Source organism: Podarcis gaigeae, assembly GCF_964106915.1.
Source record: "Podarcis gaigeae genome assembly, chromosome: 10".
NCBI lineage: Eukaryota > Metazoa > Chordata > Lepidosauria > Squamata > Lacertidae > Podarcis > Podarcis gaigeae.
The window spans coordinates 24407492-24425280 of NC_139686.1; the positions used below are offsets into that span (position 1 = coordinate 24407492).

The 17789-nt window shown below is 42.3% G+C and overlaps 1 protein-coding gene across 3 annotated transcripts in view; it reads right to left on the reverse strand.

Moving 5' to 3' along the window:
* The window catches only part of NT5DC3 (5'-nucleotidase domain containing 3), a 45666-nt gene that overhangs the window by 4292 nt on the left and 23585 nt on the right, over positions 1 to 17789 (reverse strand). For all 3 annotated transcript variants that reach the window (XM_083700504.1, XM_083700505.1, XM_083700503.1), the window contains exons 3-13: positions 14304 to 14378; positions 13763 to 13818; positions 11667 to 11757; positions 10416 to 10553; positions 9012 to 9072; positions 6950 to 7052; positions 6716 to 6817; positions 5266 to 5347; positions 4506 to 4592; positions 1582 to 1722; positions 841 to 905 (exon numbers count right to left, since the gene is read on the reverse strand). In XM_083700504.1, coding sequence (XP_083556630.1) covers positions 841 to 905; positions 1582 to 1722; positions 4506 to 4592; positions 5266 to 5347; positions 6716 to 6817; positions 6950 to 7052; positions 9012 to 9072; positions 10416 to 10553; positions 11667 to 11757; positions 13763 to 13818; positions 14304 to 14378 — 1001 coding nt within the window. The remainder of the gene's footprint in view (positions 1 to 840; positions 906 to 1581; positions 1723 to 4505; positions 4593 to 5265; positions 5348 to 6715; positions 6818 to 6949; positions 7053 to 9011; positions 9073 to 10415; positions 10554 to 11666; positions 11758 to 13762; positions 13819 to 14303; positions 14379 to 17789) is intronic.

A 17789-nucleotide genomic window follows, 5' to 3' on the forward strand; every position in this document is an offset into this window, starting at 1 on the left:
TCATTCCTTCTGCTTATCCCTGCTGACAGTGTCAGTCAATGCTGGGTTTAAGTTGGTGCCAGTTTTAAGTACTGCCAGATATTTAAAAATATTTTTTAAAGGTCTTAAGTTTCAAGGTCCGTGTTCTGAGAAATAATTATTTCCGTTATGCTTAAAGTTCTGATGACCTGAGATGACAAATAATCCTTTCATATAAAGAACATCCGAGGCAAAAGTTTAGACCAGTTTTTCACCTCAAGTGGTTGGAGTAGAAAAGGGAAGTATTTGGTGGAAATGTTTTGTGAAAAGACAACAAAGAACTCAAAGTGTGTGCTACAATATTGTGTCAGGGCACCTGTGGCTTCCCAGAGCAAGCATGTGATTGTTGTGGGGAGGAGAGAAGCAGCAATAGGTGCATTCTCTAGTTTTGTATTATGTCACACCCCATGGCAGCCATTTTGTGACTGGTAACTATAGCACTCTCAAAATTCGGTATGTGCCCACTGGTTCAAAATGGCTACCAACCACATCCTGCAGGGTTGCATTTGGACATATTCAGGTAATTAGAGGATTAAAGCCATCCATGAGTCCCATCTCCCCACGTTGCCTATTGCTTCATAACCTTGATCACAAAATGATGCTCCTGATTATATTTTGCAAGACAGTACAAAAAAAGGAAACCCTGTTTCCCCAACAGCCAGATTTGGTATACAATGGTGTTGAATACTCTGCTGTATCTACTACTATTAAGATAGGTAATGGGAAAACACAGCAAACTGGGCACTGTCGTACATTGCTAAAAGCTTGTATCTGGATTTGCATTTTCAAATCTTGAAACACATTCCCAATGTTAATGCTTACCTCATTTCCTTCCTTTCCTTTTTCCACTCGTGTAAAATCAGCTGAGAGTCTGGATCCCTGTGAACCTGAAATGATAACAGACAACCTTGTATGTTCTTAACACAGACTCATTAACAGGAAAAGGACATGAGTAAATTGTAGTGTAATCATGTCTGCACACCATTAAGAAATTTGACACAGAGGGAGAAATGTGAACAAGATAAGAGCTGTGGCTTTTTAACTTGTCAGCACAAAGCTAATGTACTGTGAAGGAGCAGGGGATTGTATCTGCCAGTGGAACAGGGAGGAAAGCTGTTTTCAACCACCACCCTCTAACCTGACAGCGCCCCATGCCTCCCCTAAACCAGCTCTGCAAGGTCCCCCAACCCTGGGAGTGGGAGGAAGAATTGCCAAAAATTGTTTCCCTCATCCGACTGTTGGAAGCCTTGCTGTCAGCTGCATGACACCAATTGATGAAACCCATTACTTAATGCTTTTAACAAAGCCACAGAATTTTTACAGGGTTGTAGGGGAAGAATACAATTGCTTTGAGTGCAAGAATATTTGTATGAAGACGTCCGTGTGTCTATAACAGACAGCAGGAGAAACAGACTTAAACACGAAAACAGCTTTTCATCAGAAATTATATTTAAGTTCTGATGGCACATATTTCTACCCATTTTTAATTTACATTGGCAACACCAGAAACCCTAGAGGAATTTGTAGAATGGGCTGGAGGCAGCTAGAATGAGCACAACAAACCTGCATGTGTTCCAGTAATCCAGTGAGAGTCTGAAGCCAGGTCATGGTCTGAATGTATTGCTCTGTGTTCATGATCTTAATCTCCGTCCGTAACTCCGGAATAATTGCACCTGTTCGCCAGCCGTGCTTTAAGGTCAAATCCTATTTTGCCAGCCAGGATTACAAGACACAAAAGTGTTAGTGTTAAAACGATTCAATGTGTACTTTCTACTCTTTCACCCTAAAGGCCATTTATACGGTAATTCTTACTTATACATAAGCAGCAGTTACAAGCTAAGTGGATCAGCTGGGCCACTGTAGAAATAATTAAGAGGAACAAACTAAGAGGGAATCCATCTGATGCCGGAGAGCCCGTGGGGTAAACAACACACAGCTGACCAGGAAGAACATTTGTGTCAGGAGAACAGGGAGGCAAACCAATTAGGGGGGAAGTATTGTAACATGTGGAAATGGTAAAATATTAACAGAACCTGTGTTAAGCTGCTTAAACAGGATAGGAAAACTTCTCCTCCTGTGGTAGTAAGGAGCCTGGGGCCAAAAGAAGAAAAAAGACTGGCTGCAGTCCTCTGCAATCTTGGAAGTACCGTAATCCCCAAAGAGCAAGCATGCAAAGGATCTAGCTCAGTATTGCCAACAATGACTGGAAGTGGCTCTCCAGGGTTATTCTCAGTTCTAACGTTGGTGTTTTATCCTATATATTATGCACAACACACCCTGGAATCTGCTAGTGCTGCATGGCAGGAGAAAAGTGAAATGAGCAGCACTCAGTCATTGCATTTTTACACACATGATATACAGACCCTTTCACTGTCACTGTAGGAGAATAAGCCTGTCTTAAAAAAGAAACCCAGCGAAAGACTGGCATTTTTATACTTCGCTATTACAAAACAATCTCTAACAAAAAATAGAGTAGCTTTGCTTTATTTTAAAGTTACTCTGAAATACATTTAATTCTCCCAGCCCTCTGTATACAGAGTCAATTTTGGGTTAGCCCTGATGTGATAAGCATCCTTCCCAGACAGGAAAAGGGAGGTAATTAAAAACCCAGTGCTAAAACAGCACTTGCAACAGCAAGTCCCTTACTAGCTTCTGTGCAGCTTCTTCCATCATTAGAAGGAAGTACTCAGATCACTGGGCTCCGCTTCTACTATCAATGGATGTAAAAGCTTCAAGGCGTAGTTTAGTTGTAGCCTGATGAAACACATGACATGGGCCTTCCAGACAAGTCATTGGTCACATTCCTGGGAACTGCTGGGGCTGGGCAGGGAGATTTCCTATGCCATCAGGCACTTCTGGGCATTAGAGAAGATTTCATATCTTACAGCTATGGAGGAGTTTTCCTTTCCCCTTCTGCACCTTCCATGTGATTGGTAGGTGGAAGGATAACTTAACTGCTGGGTGTTAGCCCAACAACTGTGATGTAGTAGTCACAAGGCGTTTCAATTAATCCCTGTCTTAGCACAAACCATGACAGGTCTCTCTGCAACAGGCACAACCCTCCATCCATGTGTCAATAACAGGCACATTCAAGGACTTTACCAACTGCGGCTGCTAAGCTACCACTCTGTATATCACCTTGACTACCTAGTGGATAGGTGAGTTAAAATGAACACACATAAAAATATCAAACAGTCTGGTGCTGAGATTCTTATAGAGGCCCACCACACATGGTCAGCTGCTAAAATGTGGAGTTCTCAAAGCTGGAACATCCCCAAACCTAAATCCAATTTCTATTGCACAAACTGCTTTGTAATTCCTAACTCATCATCTTATTTATTGCTATTTTTGGCCTGAGCATTAGTCTGCAAAGCTGTCCTTATCTCTTCCTCGGCCTCATTATTGAGACACATTAAGTAATATTTTAGCCAGCTTACATTTATAGACATGGAAAGATGTTGTCCTGTTAAGTTTTGAAGTGTGTGAGAGAGAGAGCGCGCACACACATACAAGAGTCCACTGCAAAGTGTAAGAGATCTGAAGTACTCAAAAGGCGAAGTACAATTCTCCACTTAAATTTAACAGTAACTCATTTGAACTGCAATTATTCCTGTTTTAGGCCACTGTGCAGAGGCAAATGGTATGAATGTCCCAGAAGACCTGTAAACGCCATCTTGGTAGTCATGATAACCCCAGGACTAATTGGTATTTACTGTGAGAATGAACTCTTACGTGCTTATCTGCTTGCACTGAAGCTTGGAAGCCTTAGCTTTTTTCGTTTAGCTAGTTGGGAAAGGAGAGGCTTCTCATGCTGGCTGCCTGTCACCTGCACCCTTATCCAAGCGATGGATGGGAGTGGGGAATGGACTTCTATCCCAGGGGTGGTTATAACTGGGTTATTGCTGCCAGCTTACGTAGCTTGCTTTTTGATGAAGGAACCCATACACGATTAGCCCCTCACAGACAAAGCCATTATGCTTGCCATGTGTCCCAAGGTGTAGTGGCAAGGAATCCTGCATTGCACTGCTGTATCTAAGTCTCTTGATATATCTCTATGATAAAGCACTAGAACTGATCACTCTGGAGTTTTATACATCTTCCTTTGGGATCCCTGCAACTGGGTCCTTCAGAACACCAGTCAATCCTTGCGCCCCAATCTGTATTTGGACCCACAGGAAATGACAGCCATCCATATCTAGCCTTTTCATACAGCCCAAAAACTTAGCCAAGTGCCCTGCAGCCTTGCTCCCAACCATTAAATAAAACTCAGAACTACGTGGAAGGTGCAATAAGAGGCTTATGTTTCCCCGAACAGAAACAAGTAATCCCATCATTGCTTTACTCACTTTTATGGCAGAAACTTGGCATTGGTCTATTTTTTTCATAAATCTCCCTGTTTTACCAAATTATTTTCACAGTACGCAGGTTGTTTCTGTAGACATGACCAGCTTTTATCAAACAAACAAATAGGGGAGCAAGTTACTTACTGCTAAATCGCTATAAATGTGATCGCCGAAATACAAGACTTTGGAGCCTCTCCAGCCAGTCAGCTTTAGAAACTCATATAAGTTGCCCTACGAGAGAAGGGAGGAAAAGACAAAATTATGAGTCATAAACAGAACCTGGCGACTGTCATGCTGGCAGCTTGCCCTCTCCAAGGAAGAGTAAAATCTTTGCTTTTCACATGAAAAGCAGATGCTAATATTATCAAAAGGAGACCCAAGTGGCCTGATACTGAGTTAGATGGAGCAATGGTCTGAATCTGTATTGTTTAAAATGACTGGAAGCAGTTCTCTCAGCCTTCCTTGGAAGATGTCAGGGATGGAACCTGGAATGTTCTATATGCAAAGCAAGCATCTTCCCACCAGGCTATGGTCCTTTCCCTAGAATAAAATGCATTTCTGCTCTCACATAGCAGCCCCATGGCAAGCTAGGAGGTTTATGCTCACAACCGTTGCCTATGCTGAAGACTGTCTTGCTCACCTCTTTCTAAAGAAATTACCGAAATCTACAGGGGGAAAATGGCCGCCCACTAGGGAACTCCCTAGTGGGGTCAGTCCCCACAGGGCTGACGATCAGCTGATACAATGAGCATGCGCACGCACACACACACACACACACTTACTTTTCAGTGCTACTGTCTAAGGTTGCTCTGGATTTTGTGTATGTTCATCATGATTGTCAGAAAGGTCCAGTTTGATGTGAAAAGGTGAGGAGTATAAATATTTAAACTAACAAAAAACATACCTGTTTGTAAATCTGGCCTTTCTGCAGTTGATGGATTTTGTCCCAAAGCAAAACACCTCTCTCATTCACCTTGCGGAAAGGTCTATTTAAAAAATGAGAGAGGGAGTACACAAAGATCAATGACCCAATCGTACTACTGCTGTCACCACTCAATGGAAACAGATACGGACCAGAATATAAGAAGAATAAATTACACTCTCCTGCAGAGTATCCCTGCCTGCCCCCCAAAATAAACAGCTTCAGAAGTGTAGGAATAGTCTTCATTCTGTAAATATTGTTGAGGCTCAACAACTTATATGTGGATGATCCTGGAAGTCCCAGTTTTAAATATTGATCATCACTGAGGGAACTGGGTGACCAACCCTTTTGGTAAAAACCAGCAGATGCCCTGGTGAAGGACTTCAGAAAACCTAGTTCACTGAATACCTGGCTGCTCACCATAGATCTTTAAGTCACACAGTGTGACCATAGTAAATTATAAAGCAGCCTAATTTGCAAAGAGGTCAGCTCTTATCAGATGCCATCAGCTTTTATTACCTAAGTCTTTAAGATAAACTCTCAACCTTTTTTGGATATTAACCACTCATTACGTTCACCTGGCCTCCTGCAGCAGCAGCGTTATGTTTGTTTGTTTTTAACTACTGCTTCTTCTTAAAGTAGACCAGAAGTCCAAAGCAATGAGATTAATGCACATTCTAGTGCAACTTTTCTCAAATGGTGGGACAGTAACCAGCCATGGACCTCCATCCACTTTCAGGTGGGCCTCAGTGGGCCTCCCCTGCCCCTTGGCCCTTCCATGGCCTTTTGGTTTGACCAATGTCATCAACCACTGCTCCTTGGAATGCATATTGTGTAGGAACATGCAGGAGATGGTTAGAGAGAAGCTCACAGGGTTGGAAGGTGAGGGAGGAGAAAGACAGGAAAACATGATGGGTGGACATAGGGACTGGCTGAGTGTGAGAAAGAGAAAGGAGGGGGGGAGGAAAGGAGGCGAAAGTTGTGGTCTGAGGGAGAGGAAAAGGAGAAGACGACCACTTTTGCATCCTCTGTCGCCTTTGCTTCACACATGCATGTACACTCATATCCCCACTCCACCCGAATTCCTGTCAAGCCAGAAAGGCTCTCTTGGCTAATTCTACAGTGTTGTCCACCTGCTCTGCCTCAGAACCACAAATCTGGCCTCAGGCAGCAGGAACTGAAGAGCCAGCTATGTGTCTGCAGGGGAAAGAAAGGACTCCCAACTGCTGAGGGGAAAGAGCCAGCAAAGGTTGAGGGGAAAGAGCCAGCAAAGGTATTAGGAAACCGTGAGAAAGAGGTTAAAAGGTTAATGGTTTTAATCATCATCATCATCATCATCATCATCATCATCATAACTGAGGAACATGGGGGTGAAGATTTGTTAAAGAAGTGAATGTAAAAGCAGAGGATGCTTTTACAGGAAGGGACTCACCTTCTCTTGTCATTGAAAAAGTTTGGCTTGTCAGCCTGGACAATGACAACATCGAAAAGTTCCCTCCAGTCTTTCCCAACGATGTACTTCATGCCTCTGTCCCTGCAAAGAGCAAACCAATTTTTACTGACACAAATATTACTAGCCTGCTTTTTTTAAAAAAAAGCAACTACCGACACCCATTGTTTTTAGATAAACACTTTTGGTTTTGTACGTATGAAGAAATCCACCTACACGAAACTGCTAGGGCTGTTTGTGATGAGGAACATCTTCTTGCCATGATCTGCCAGCTTTGCAAGCACTGCACGCGTTTGCTCAGCATAACAAATGTATTTCTCTACAGAGAGAACGGGGAGAAAGACACAAGTTACAAAACCCCAGATTATATTATGTATATATCAAAGGAATGTCTTCAAGCTTGCGTAAATTCTAAGCCTACTCATGTTCCCTCCGTTACACTGTTTTTCGGTTGAGTACAAGCCGTCTGAGAAATGCAACGTAAAAAGATTTGCAATGTAAAGAGCAACAAGAATCCACGGGGTAAATCGGGGATGTGGAACCTTTGGCCATACACAGATGCCCCATATGAACTCAGACATAAGGATAGAAGCCTTTTTTTGGAAGGTGCCCCCATTTCACACAGAAGGCACCATGATTTGTGTCTCTACTCCTGTGAATGTCCTCTTCTGTTAAAAAGAAGCAGCAAAAGTTAAAATTCTTAAGAAGAGAAACTGCAGCTTGAGCTAATCATCTGAAATCCATGCCCTGTAATTTGAATGCACTTCCCACAATTCCAGAAGGGCCGGCAATAGTGTATATGCTGTGGGCCAACGGTTGCTGAAAAATGTTGTTGACATAAAAGTGTTTCTGGGGACCCGCTGAAAGTTCCAAGGATTTGACCTGGCATAAAAAAAACTACTTCCAAGAAAAAGCCCTCACTCAAACCCTAAGCTCTTATATTTGTGAAGATGTGTTATCCCTGGATACCAAAGGTTTATAGCTACACCAGACTGGAAATCCAGACTCCCAAACACCCTGGCATTTTGAAGCCTTTAAAAGGCGCGTAACATTTCTGAATTGTCTAAACATTTTTAGGAACATCTCGTGCACCATGACTTTAAAACTCTAAGCATCTAAAAGAATATTCCCCATTAAATAAATCTAGCTACCGTGCAAGCCTGATGAATTGTCCTGGTTTGCCACCTTTGCATCTCAAGGGGTGGCAATTTGTTCCAGCTGCTGCCTACATCATGAGGAAAATACAGAGTCTTGCAGAAATCAATGCAACTCACGACTCTGGTGCAAAAGGTCATACGGCCAGCATGCTCTGGAGAAACAGCACAATCTAGCTTGCTCAGAACCGCAGTAGGCATAGAATTCCTACAAAATTCAAGGAGTCCAGACAACCAGTTTTACTGAACCCTGTTTCTCTTCTTAGATTTGGAGAGGGAAGAGGCAGAAAACGACAGAAGTAGCAAAAAGCTGGTGCAAGGGCAAGTTGCGTATCCTTATTCTATACTTCCAATTCAAAATCTCAGGGAAATATCCAAAGTGGCAACATCTGTACTTTAACCCCATTTTCTTGTCACTCAAGATCACTGTTCTCTGATGGCTTACAGGATCTGTAAAATTAATAATAATAAAAAAAGACAACCGCAGCCAGAGATTCACATCTCTTGCAGGGGCACCTTCGAGGAAATATGCACAAGTCCTTCAGAAACTTGTACTTTTCCTCGTGAGGCAGGTGTAAATTACTGAAAGGCAAGCTCTGCAGCAAAAGTGTGAAAAGATGTTGTACAAGTGACTGAAATAACTTTTTTGAGGCTTTCTGGAACATCCAAACAAGCTCTTAGAAGCCACACACCATTACAATGCCCACATCCTTGTACATACAGCCACCTTGCCTCACTGAAGATATGGTTCCCACAACACCTGTTGCAGTTCATGTCCAGACAAAGGCAGTTGCCATTACCCCTGACTAATACAGGAATGAGCAATATGTGTTTGGGAGGAGATGTCCTTACGTGATGGATGTGGAACCTGTAGCCCTCCAGATGTTGCTGGACCTCCCTGACCACACACCATATTGGCTAGAGCTGATGGAACTTGCATCCCAACAACACCTGGAGGGGACCATGGCTTTGCCACCATTGCCCTACATTATTTCAACAATTGACACTGCACCAGGTGTTTGCAAAAGCACGAAGAACACCATCTGTTAGAACGAAGCACTGTAAAACATTAACAGTAAGAGGAAAACAAGTTGTTCCTTCATAAAAGCTCTCTTAACACTTACCAATATCTGCTTCAATTGCACTGTACATTATTCCTTTGATGTGGACATCTCTGATTGAGTCCTGTCAAGGAAATTAATGTAAATGAACAGTAAGATCTTTCTCCAAATTTAAATTTATTCAACTGAAAATGGAATATTAGTGAGTGGGACACCTTCCACCCCCAACTTAGAGCACAGTCTTTAATAAGTATTTTGGCTGGCTGCTAGACTACCAAAAGCAGGTGTCAGGAAGTGCAAGATATCCAGACACTAGGAATGGGGGTAGCAGGTAAAACAGGACTAAGGAAATATTTGTTTACTGAATTTATATACTGCCCTATACCCTATATACCTCCCTATATCTCAGGACAGTTCACAGAATAAAATCAAAATATAAAACCACAAAATACATAATCAAAATAAAAACAACAATCCAGTAGCTCCCCCCCCCAAAAAAACCCCCACTTAATATAGGATCCCACTTGAAAATTTCCTCAAATAGTAAAGCTACATACAGTGGTACCTCGGGTTAAGTACTTAATTCATTCCTGAGGTCCGTTCTTAACCTGAAGCACCACTTTAGCTAATGGGGACTCCTGCTGCCGCCACGCCACCGGAGCACGATTTCTGTTCTCATCCTGAAGCAAAGTTCTTAACCCGAGGTACTATTTCTGGGTTAGCGGAGTCTGTAACCTGAAGCATATGTAACCCGAAGTACCACTGTACTTTGACACTGGTGTCATCAGGTAGAACTCCTAATTTTGTCAAAGACAAGCCAAATTTTGCATAAAGGGAAGCTGGATTATGTAATATTAAGTTTTACAAACTGTATAAATTGCACAATTTATTTAATTCCATTTATGAATCACTTCTCGTAAAATATCCCAAAGTAATATCACAACAGCATATAGCTGGCTCTCTCTCCAGAATCACTCTCCTAATCACAGGGAACAGTCAAAGCATGGAATGTGGGGAGGCTGGGGGGACCCCGGCATTGATCCTTAGAAATCCTACTCGCTACCTTTCCACCGCTCCTCAATTTTTAAGATTGTAAGTGTTTTCAACAGGAAAAAGAAAAGTTGAATTTTGCACTTCAATCCATACTTTTAAAAAAAAGAACTTCTCATACATATCGGGCAATATCTAAAGTTAAACCCATATAAGCCTGCTTTTCTCAATGAGTCTACGCTGAGTATGACCTCATTGCCAATTAAATCCAATAGCCAGAAGAACATTTATACAAGACTATAAATTGTTTTGCGGGCCATATAGTTTAGCACAGTGTGCAGTACCCTCCTCATTATAATGAATTTGCTGTTTCGGAACTGGAGGAATGTGGTAGTTGGCAAAGAAGGAAATTGGCATATGCATCTGGCAGCATGAAAAAGTCACACGGATGGATGTTAAAATGGGACAACTCAATACCTTTACATCTTTGTAGAGATGAACTGGCTCATAGTCTATATTGTTTTTCAGAAAATACTCATTCACACAAGACAGGAGCGTCATTTCCGGCAAGGAGAAGATATCCATGAACTGCTTCATGGCGTTACCTTGTGAACTCTGCAAACAAGCATACATGTCATAAACCAGTTTTGTAAAGCTTTAGTTTCTGCTACTTGCATTAAGTCTACAGGAAACAGAGGACAGACACAACAAGACTGCCTCTTAGCTTGGAATGAGTCACACGAGAACATCAGAGAATGGTTTTACAACATGCAATGTGTGTGTTTAAGTGTCTTGTGAAAACAGGTTCTATGCTAGAAAATAAACAATTCTTAAACAATTTCAGCTTAGTGACAGAACACTGATGAGGATACAATAAAACATCCTTTTTCACATCAGTTTAAAGACGGCACAAACTAATCTGCTCACCATCTGGCACTATATTAGCAAACAAAATCCTTATACATGCATGGAATCTAGATATCCACAAGCATCAAAGTTCAGTACAAAAATAAACTTTGGAAGTGTTGAAATGCATGGCAATTTTTGGAATTTCTGGGCCAGTCAGAATATGTATCTCCACTGCCATTTAGTTATTGCCTCATTGGCTTGGTAATACTCCACTGAACTACCCTCTATGTAACCAGAAAAAAATTAAAGGGAGAGGGGAGGTGTCCTAATCACAGGTTACCTACCCGTGGCATAGTGAGTGATAAGCCCTAAACAAAAACAAAACAAAACAAAGCCATCCTAAATCGGCTACATTTCAAGTAATCTTCTATGTTTCTATTTTACATTTGCATTCCCACACACCATCTATATGTTAAGAAGGATGTGGCTCGCACCATAAAATTGTATTTCGAAAGCAGCATCCAATTTGATAAGCAACACATTTCAGAATGAGCATTTGACTACATGCACTTCCTTGCGATGCAACGGGTTTTAAAAATATTGTTTCTCCACTCTTGATTTCTGCATGAACAATAATAAAAAGCAGCAGCCATCTCAATAGAGGAAAACGCCAGTTCGAAAGAGGCAGGCCACTATTTCCATCGGCTTCCATAACTTGATGACCTAAGTTATGAACTCTCGGCTGACAAGAAATGATTTGTTAGTTATAATAAAGCTACTGAGACATCGTTATATATGTCATGGTAATAAGAACACATGATTCTATTATGCCATCATATGGATTTTTTAGTTAAGAGATGTACTGGCTTGTACTTTTACCTTTCCATAGAAGTCGCTCATTTGTTCCAAGGGGACATGGGACCCGTCGTACATGGCAATGACTTCCTCATCCGGGACGACACTCATTCCTCTGGCAACAGCAAGAATAGCTTTAGAGCCAAAGCCAACCAGGTTTTATATGGCAGTACACTGGTACCTTGGTTTACGAACTTAATCTGTTCCAGAAGTCCATTCTTAAACCAAAGTGTTCTTAAACCAAGGTGTGCTTTCCCATAGCAGTGAGGGACTCGCTTTACAAATGGAACACACTCAAAAGGAAGCGAAACATGTTCTGCTTCCAAGGCAAATTCACAAACCAAAAACATCTACTTCCGGGTTTGCAGCGTTCTTAATCCAAGTTGTTCATAAACTAAGCTGTTCTTAAACCAAGGTATCACTGTATCGATATTCTACACAGAAAACCCACATCTTCTCTAGTCTCATGTAAGCAATGGGTCAGCCTTAACCATTATGAATACTTCTTCCCTTATTTGATGTCACAGATTCTGCAAGGAACACCATGCACTGCCAACTGAGAGAGATTGACAGTCTTGTTAAGTCAATGAAGGAAGCCAAGTTTTACCACACTGACACATTGTGGATCTTAAGCTCTCATTTCTGTCCTAAAAGTTAATTAGACACTAATTCTTTAAAGCCCCACAGGCAAAGTTAAAAGAAGGCATTGCCCCCATTCTTTTAAACTTTATTACATGAAGCACAGATTAGAAGATAGTATTTAAAAAAGGATTATAGCCAATTCATTTCTAATCTTAACGCAGCTCAGCCTCAATGACTTTCAAAGTACAGCAGAAGTACGTGTTACAATCAAAGGCTGCCATGTTTCAAGCAAAGCAGGTACTATCTGTGCAGCTTTTTCTAGATGAGTTCAGTTAGAAAGGATGGGTTTCAATTAGAATCACAATGGATAAAATGAAATTTCCCAAGAATACTGCAACATGCAGGGTGCAAAGCAAAGGGTGATTACACACACACACACACACACACACACACACACACACACTCCTCTGCCTTCTGTTTTCATGATTCCTTATATTCAAATCCTTGCTAGAGTAGATGAGTCATTAGCAGAAGCCTAAATACCATGCAGTCCTCCTGCACAGTCTTCTAGTACCATTTGGCAGCTGAAAGCAAGGACATTAGTCAGTGGAACGTGGTCGGCCAACCCTCCCCAGACCACACAAGCTAAAGAACAGACTATTTCACTCAGCCATTTCTTCAAGCAGAGAACACCACAACATTTCATATCGTCATATATAGTAGGGACATCCAACTCCCAAGAGACTGCGATCTAAAAGGTAAAAGTAAAGGTAGCCCTGACTGTTGGGGTCCAGTCGCAGTCTACTCACAGAATAAAAAAACTGGCAGTAATCCAGTTGGGGGGGTTCACGTCAAAGTTGTTGACCTTTTTTGGGGGTTCAGGTAAAAAATGCTGACCTTTCTCTAGGGGAAGGAAAAGGAAAATGTTGCCCACCAAAAGATCACTCAGCCTCACAGCGAAAACACCGCCTTCCATTCTTGCGATCATGTGCGAATGGAGGACGGGGCGAGGACGGATGCTCTTTTTTTCTCCCGCAAAGGAAAAAGAGCCCACAATCGACCAGTTGATTGCGGTCGACTGGTTGGGCATCCCTGCTATATAGTAACAGCAAACTCATTCTTCACAAGACAATTCTTAAGTAGCCAAAACAACGCTAATGAGGCACAAGAGGGAGATCTCAGCCAGATCGTGGGGACCCCAAATATTTGCAGAAATAATGATTTTTAAAACCTCCTTTTTTTGAGCCAGGAGGGGGAGAGAATGTGAAGGGAGTTTGGTCCACAAAACAGCCCAATGAGGACTGAATATGCTCCCTGGCCATGAAATTCTGAATGGATTGGGGGAAATAGGATGGAGTATCCTGAAAGCTGTCACGATTGGCTGGCTGACTAAACAGGAGCACCACCTGCTGCAACGTATCACTGCATGTCCCGCTTGCTGTATTTGAATGTACAGACTTTTGAATGGTTAGAGTCCCCTGAAAATGCAACAACCTCACAGCAACATTTTGCTGTGAACTATGCAGGTTAAGACTTACCTGTACACTGTTCCCAACTGAATATAATGAAAAGCATCAATCTTCATCAATAATGCCTTTTAAAAAAAAGAGAAAGGTTTTACATGAAACCTATCACGGCTTCACAGCAGCATTTTGATGAAGTTACAGGCAAATACAGTTGTCCATAATTACTACAAGATTTAGAGTTATATCAGAACTTAAGAAGAATTCTGCTGGATCTGGCCAAAGGCTCATCTAGTCCAGAACTCTGTTCCAACAATGCCTAGCCCACAAGCAGAAACAGAACACATTTCCCAATGAATGAGCATCTCCAGTTAAATATCCTAAACAAAGGCTTTATTAGAAGAGCAGCAAAGTGGGACCTACATAGATGGGCAAGATACAGCCACTGCGGCCAAAACTTCATTTACTTCCAGCTAAGTCCAAAAGGTGTGTCGCACAAGCTACAGAGAAGCAGAACTCAAATTTCCCCAATAATACAAAATCGGACAACATTCAATCAAGCGTTAGGGAATATATCTCACAGAACGATGATATCAATGGAATAATGTATACCTACCCGATGCACATCATAATGAAGACCTCTTATTGCAAAATTTGGATCGTAGTCATACTTCCGGATTTCTGCAGGATACTAGCAGAATAAGGGAGGGGGGAAAACTATTTTACCACAACTTATTTAAGCAACATGATCTTTCCCCTTTAATCAGAGAAGATAACCAGCTCTCTCTTCTTTCCTAGTTTACATCAGCCTGCCCACTAAGGGCTATGCAAGTGGGGAAATTCTTTTAAGAAATTCCCTGTTAAAAAAACCCCTTTCTGATAAGACCTCTCAGAGCCCATTTAGCATCTCTGCAATCCCTCCGAGAAAAAGCTGCCACAGAAGTCAAAGCTTTCATTATGTCCACTCCCTAGCTCAGTGAAATCTGCCGTATAACTCTGTAGTGTCCCCCACTCCTTGGGAAACATAGTTATTTGTCACTCCGTGCAACATGGACTTCTGCTCTTCGCTGCCTCCTGCCCATCCCACCCACTCCTGCTCTTGAGTCCCACGTTGTTTATCAAGCACCTGCCATGGATTAGGCAAACTGCTTATCTCTGGTGCTTTGCCAACACCCATTTCCAGAATGCAAAGATTATGTTCCAATGAAACAGCATCAGGACCAAGCCCTCCCCAGACTCCGGCCTTGCAACATCCCTTCCAGGGCCAAATTAATGCCAGCTTTGGTAAGCATCTAGCTAAGAATCCATGATTCACACTCTAGAGCAACTGGATATTCCCAAGGATGGCAACAGACAAACTCCTCACTTGTTTATCATTTGCCTTTAGAGATAAAATAGTAATCTCTGGGCGTATTACTGTGTAGCCCCTGAAAGTGGAATATAAGCAGCTAAAAGGTTGGCTCCAATTAGATCATGTGTGTGAGTGTAACGACCTCCGCTCACTGCAACCCCCAGCACCGCACCAAAATCTGCTCTGGAGGGCTGGGGGAAGACCCCCAGATATCTGGGAGGGGGGTGCAAGGAGATGTTCCATTGTGCTCATGGGAGGTGTTCCACTCACACAGTGATTCAACCCAATGGCTCTGCAGTGACCTCATAAATTTACATGACTCGTATCCAAAACAAAATCTTAAGGCTCCTCCCCTCCTCAAAGTTGGCAACTCTTATTTAGGAAGGTGCAAGGACAGTGCCCCAAACTCTGTAGTTCTAGCCTTCTCCTCACTTTAGTGTCAAGGGATGTGGGTCCCAAGCTTATCCCTCTACTGAAATCATGGATGAAGTCCTTGTATGGACACAATAATTTGGTGTACATGGACTCGCACAGATCATGGCCAATGGAAGGTTCAACACTGATAAGGGCAAACAGTATGAATATGTGTTCAGAAAACAAAGCTTCTGTCCTCAGCCTGGCTACCTCTTCAATTTCTAGCTTTGCATCCCTACAACTGAAAATCATACATGTTACCGGTAATTAAAAACAATACTTCTACATATTCTGTATAATCTAATACAAAAGGTGTTCTCTTTGAACCCTGCAAATATCTTTTCCACACTTTTTTCAAAACACTACAACAGTGGCAGAACTCTCAGGGAAACTGATCTGCTTATTATTATTTTGCTAGGAAAGTTTAATTTACAGTGCTCAAGCATTTCTTATGTACTTGGAGAGGTGTGTGTGCATCATTTTACCTGAATGTACTTCTTAGTCAGGATCATCTGTTGCCAAATTATAGCCTCCAACTGAAAGCAACCATGGCATTTTTACAGAAAACTATGGCTTAAACTAACACCTACCCACAACAGGAGGCAATGATATCGCTCTCCTGGCTTCAGGGATAGCCATGCAAAGCCTCCTGAGTGCAGTGGGAGCACTCCTCCCGCTGCGCTCAGGAGACTTTGCGTTGCTTTCGCTGAAGCCAGGAGAGCAAGAGGGATTGGTGCACACTGATCCCTCTCGCTCTCCTGGCTTCAGGGATAGCCACACAAAGCCTCTTCAGGGCAATGGGAGGAATGCTCCCCCTGCCCTGAATTGGCTTGGCATGGCTATCCCAGAAGCCAGAACACCAAGAGGGATCACTGCATTCGCTGCGCAGCGATCCCTCTTGCTGTTCCGACTTCGCTTCGCTGGAGAGACGCTGCACAGCTTTCCCTCTCTGCGCAGCACCTCGCCAGTGCTGAGGAGGCACTGCACGGAGAGGTAAAGCTACGACGCACCCCTTCAGCAAAGCGGGAGGAGAAATGGAGCCCCTTCCATTTCTCCTCCCGCTTTGCTGGAGAGGCGCTGCGCAGAGAAGGAGAGAATGTTTTTTTTCTTGTTCTCCTCCTCTAAAACTAGGTGCGTCTTATGGTCAGATACATCTTATAGAGCGAAAAATACGGTAAACATTGCCACCAATATTTTGCTAAATTGCAATACTGTATAACATAGATATATAGATATGATCAAATTTCTTATTTACTTCTGCAGGGATATTTATAGATGTATATATTTAGCCACTGACCTTTGGACTGAAATGCAGAATTGGAAGCGTCTAACGTATTCATTCAGGAGTTCAATTCAGACAGTGGAAAGGAATAATCAGATGCAGCAGCACAGAGAGGGTTAAGCACGGGCATTTCTACCAGTGCAGTAAAGCAACTTTGACTCAGAGGACATTATAAACAGCAGGGCTCCTACCCTCAAATATAATTTTGTGCTGTGCCGCAAGCAATATGTTAACTGAGATAGTGTTAAAAGCCAATTTCCCCGTCTCATCTTCTTTCAATCAGATAAGGAACAAGACGGGACTTTCATGATTCTACAGAGGCCTAAGCATCTTTTCAAGAAACTGCAAATTTTAATTTTACTCCTAATCCTCCTTTAGTTAATTATAATTCCCCTTCATTGTATTATTTATTGCTACAGTGAATAATCTTAATACATAAACCAAATGAAAAAAGAAGCTGCTTTTGTTTGTAAAAGTGAGCATGTGAAAAAACTCAGCTTCTGAGCCAAGTGCCACTGTAATGTATTCATTTCTGTGAGCTCCCTACTAGACCTAGGACAAATCACCAAAGGTGCCAAAGGAGCTACTCTTATATACCATAGAAGCACAGAAAGCTGCCTTATACTGAGTCAGACCATTGAACCATCACTCAGTATTGTCCATGCCAAGGTTTCCCAAACTTGGGTCTCCAGCTGTTTGGACTACAATTCCCATCATCCCTTACCACTGGTCCTGCTAGCTAGGGATGATGGGAGTTGTAGTCCAAAAACAGCCAGAGACACTTGTCCAGCAGTGGTGCTCCAGGATTTCAGGCAGGTGTTTTCCCAACCCTGCACATGCAGGAGCATGAACCTGGGAGCTTCTGTGTGCAAAGCACATGCCTCACCACATCAGCATCACCAACAGAGACCATATGTAGGACGTTATTTATTGCAAAAGGCAGACCCCACCTTTCAGAAAGGTGTTTGTCTTTCTGTTTTATGCCTTCTAACTATCTGAGCTCTATAATGTCTTCAATTCCTGAAATATTTATTATTATTATTTTGAGTAACCAA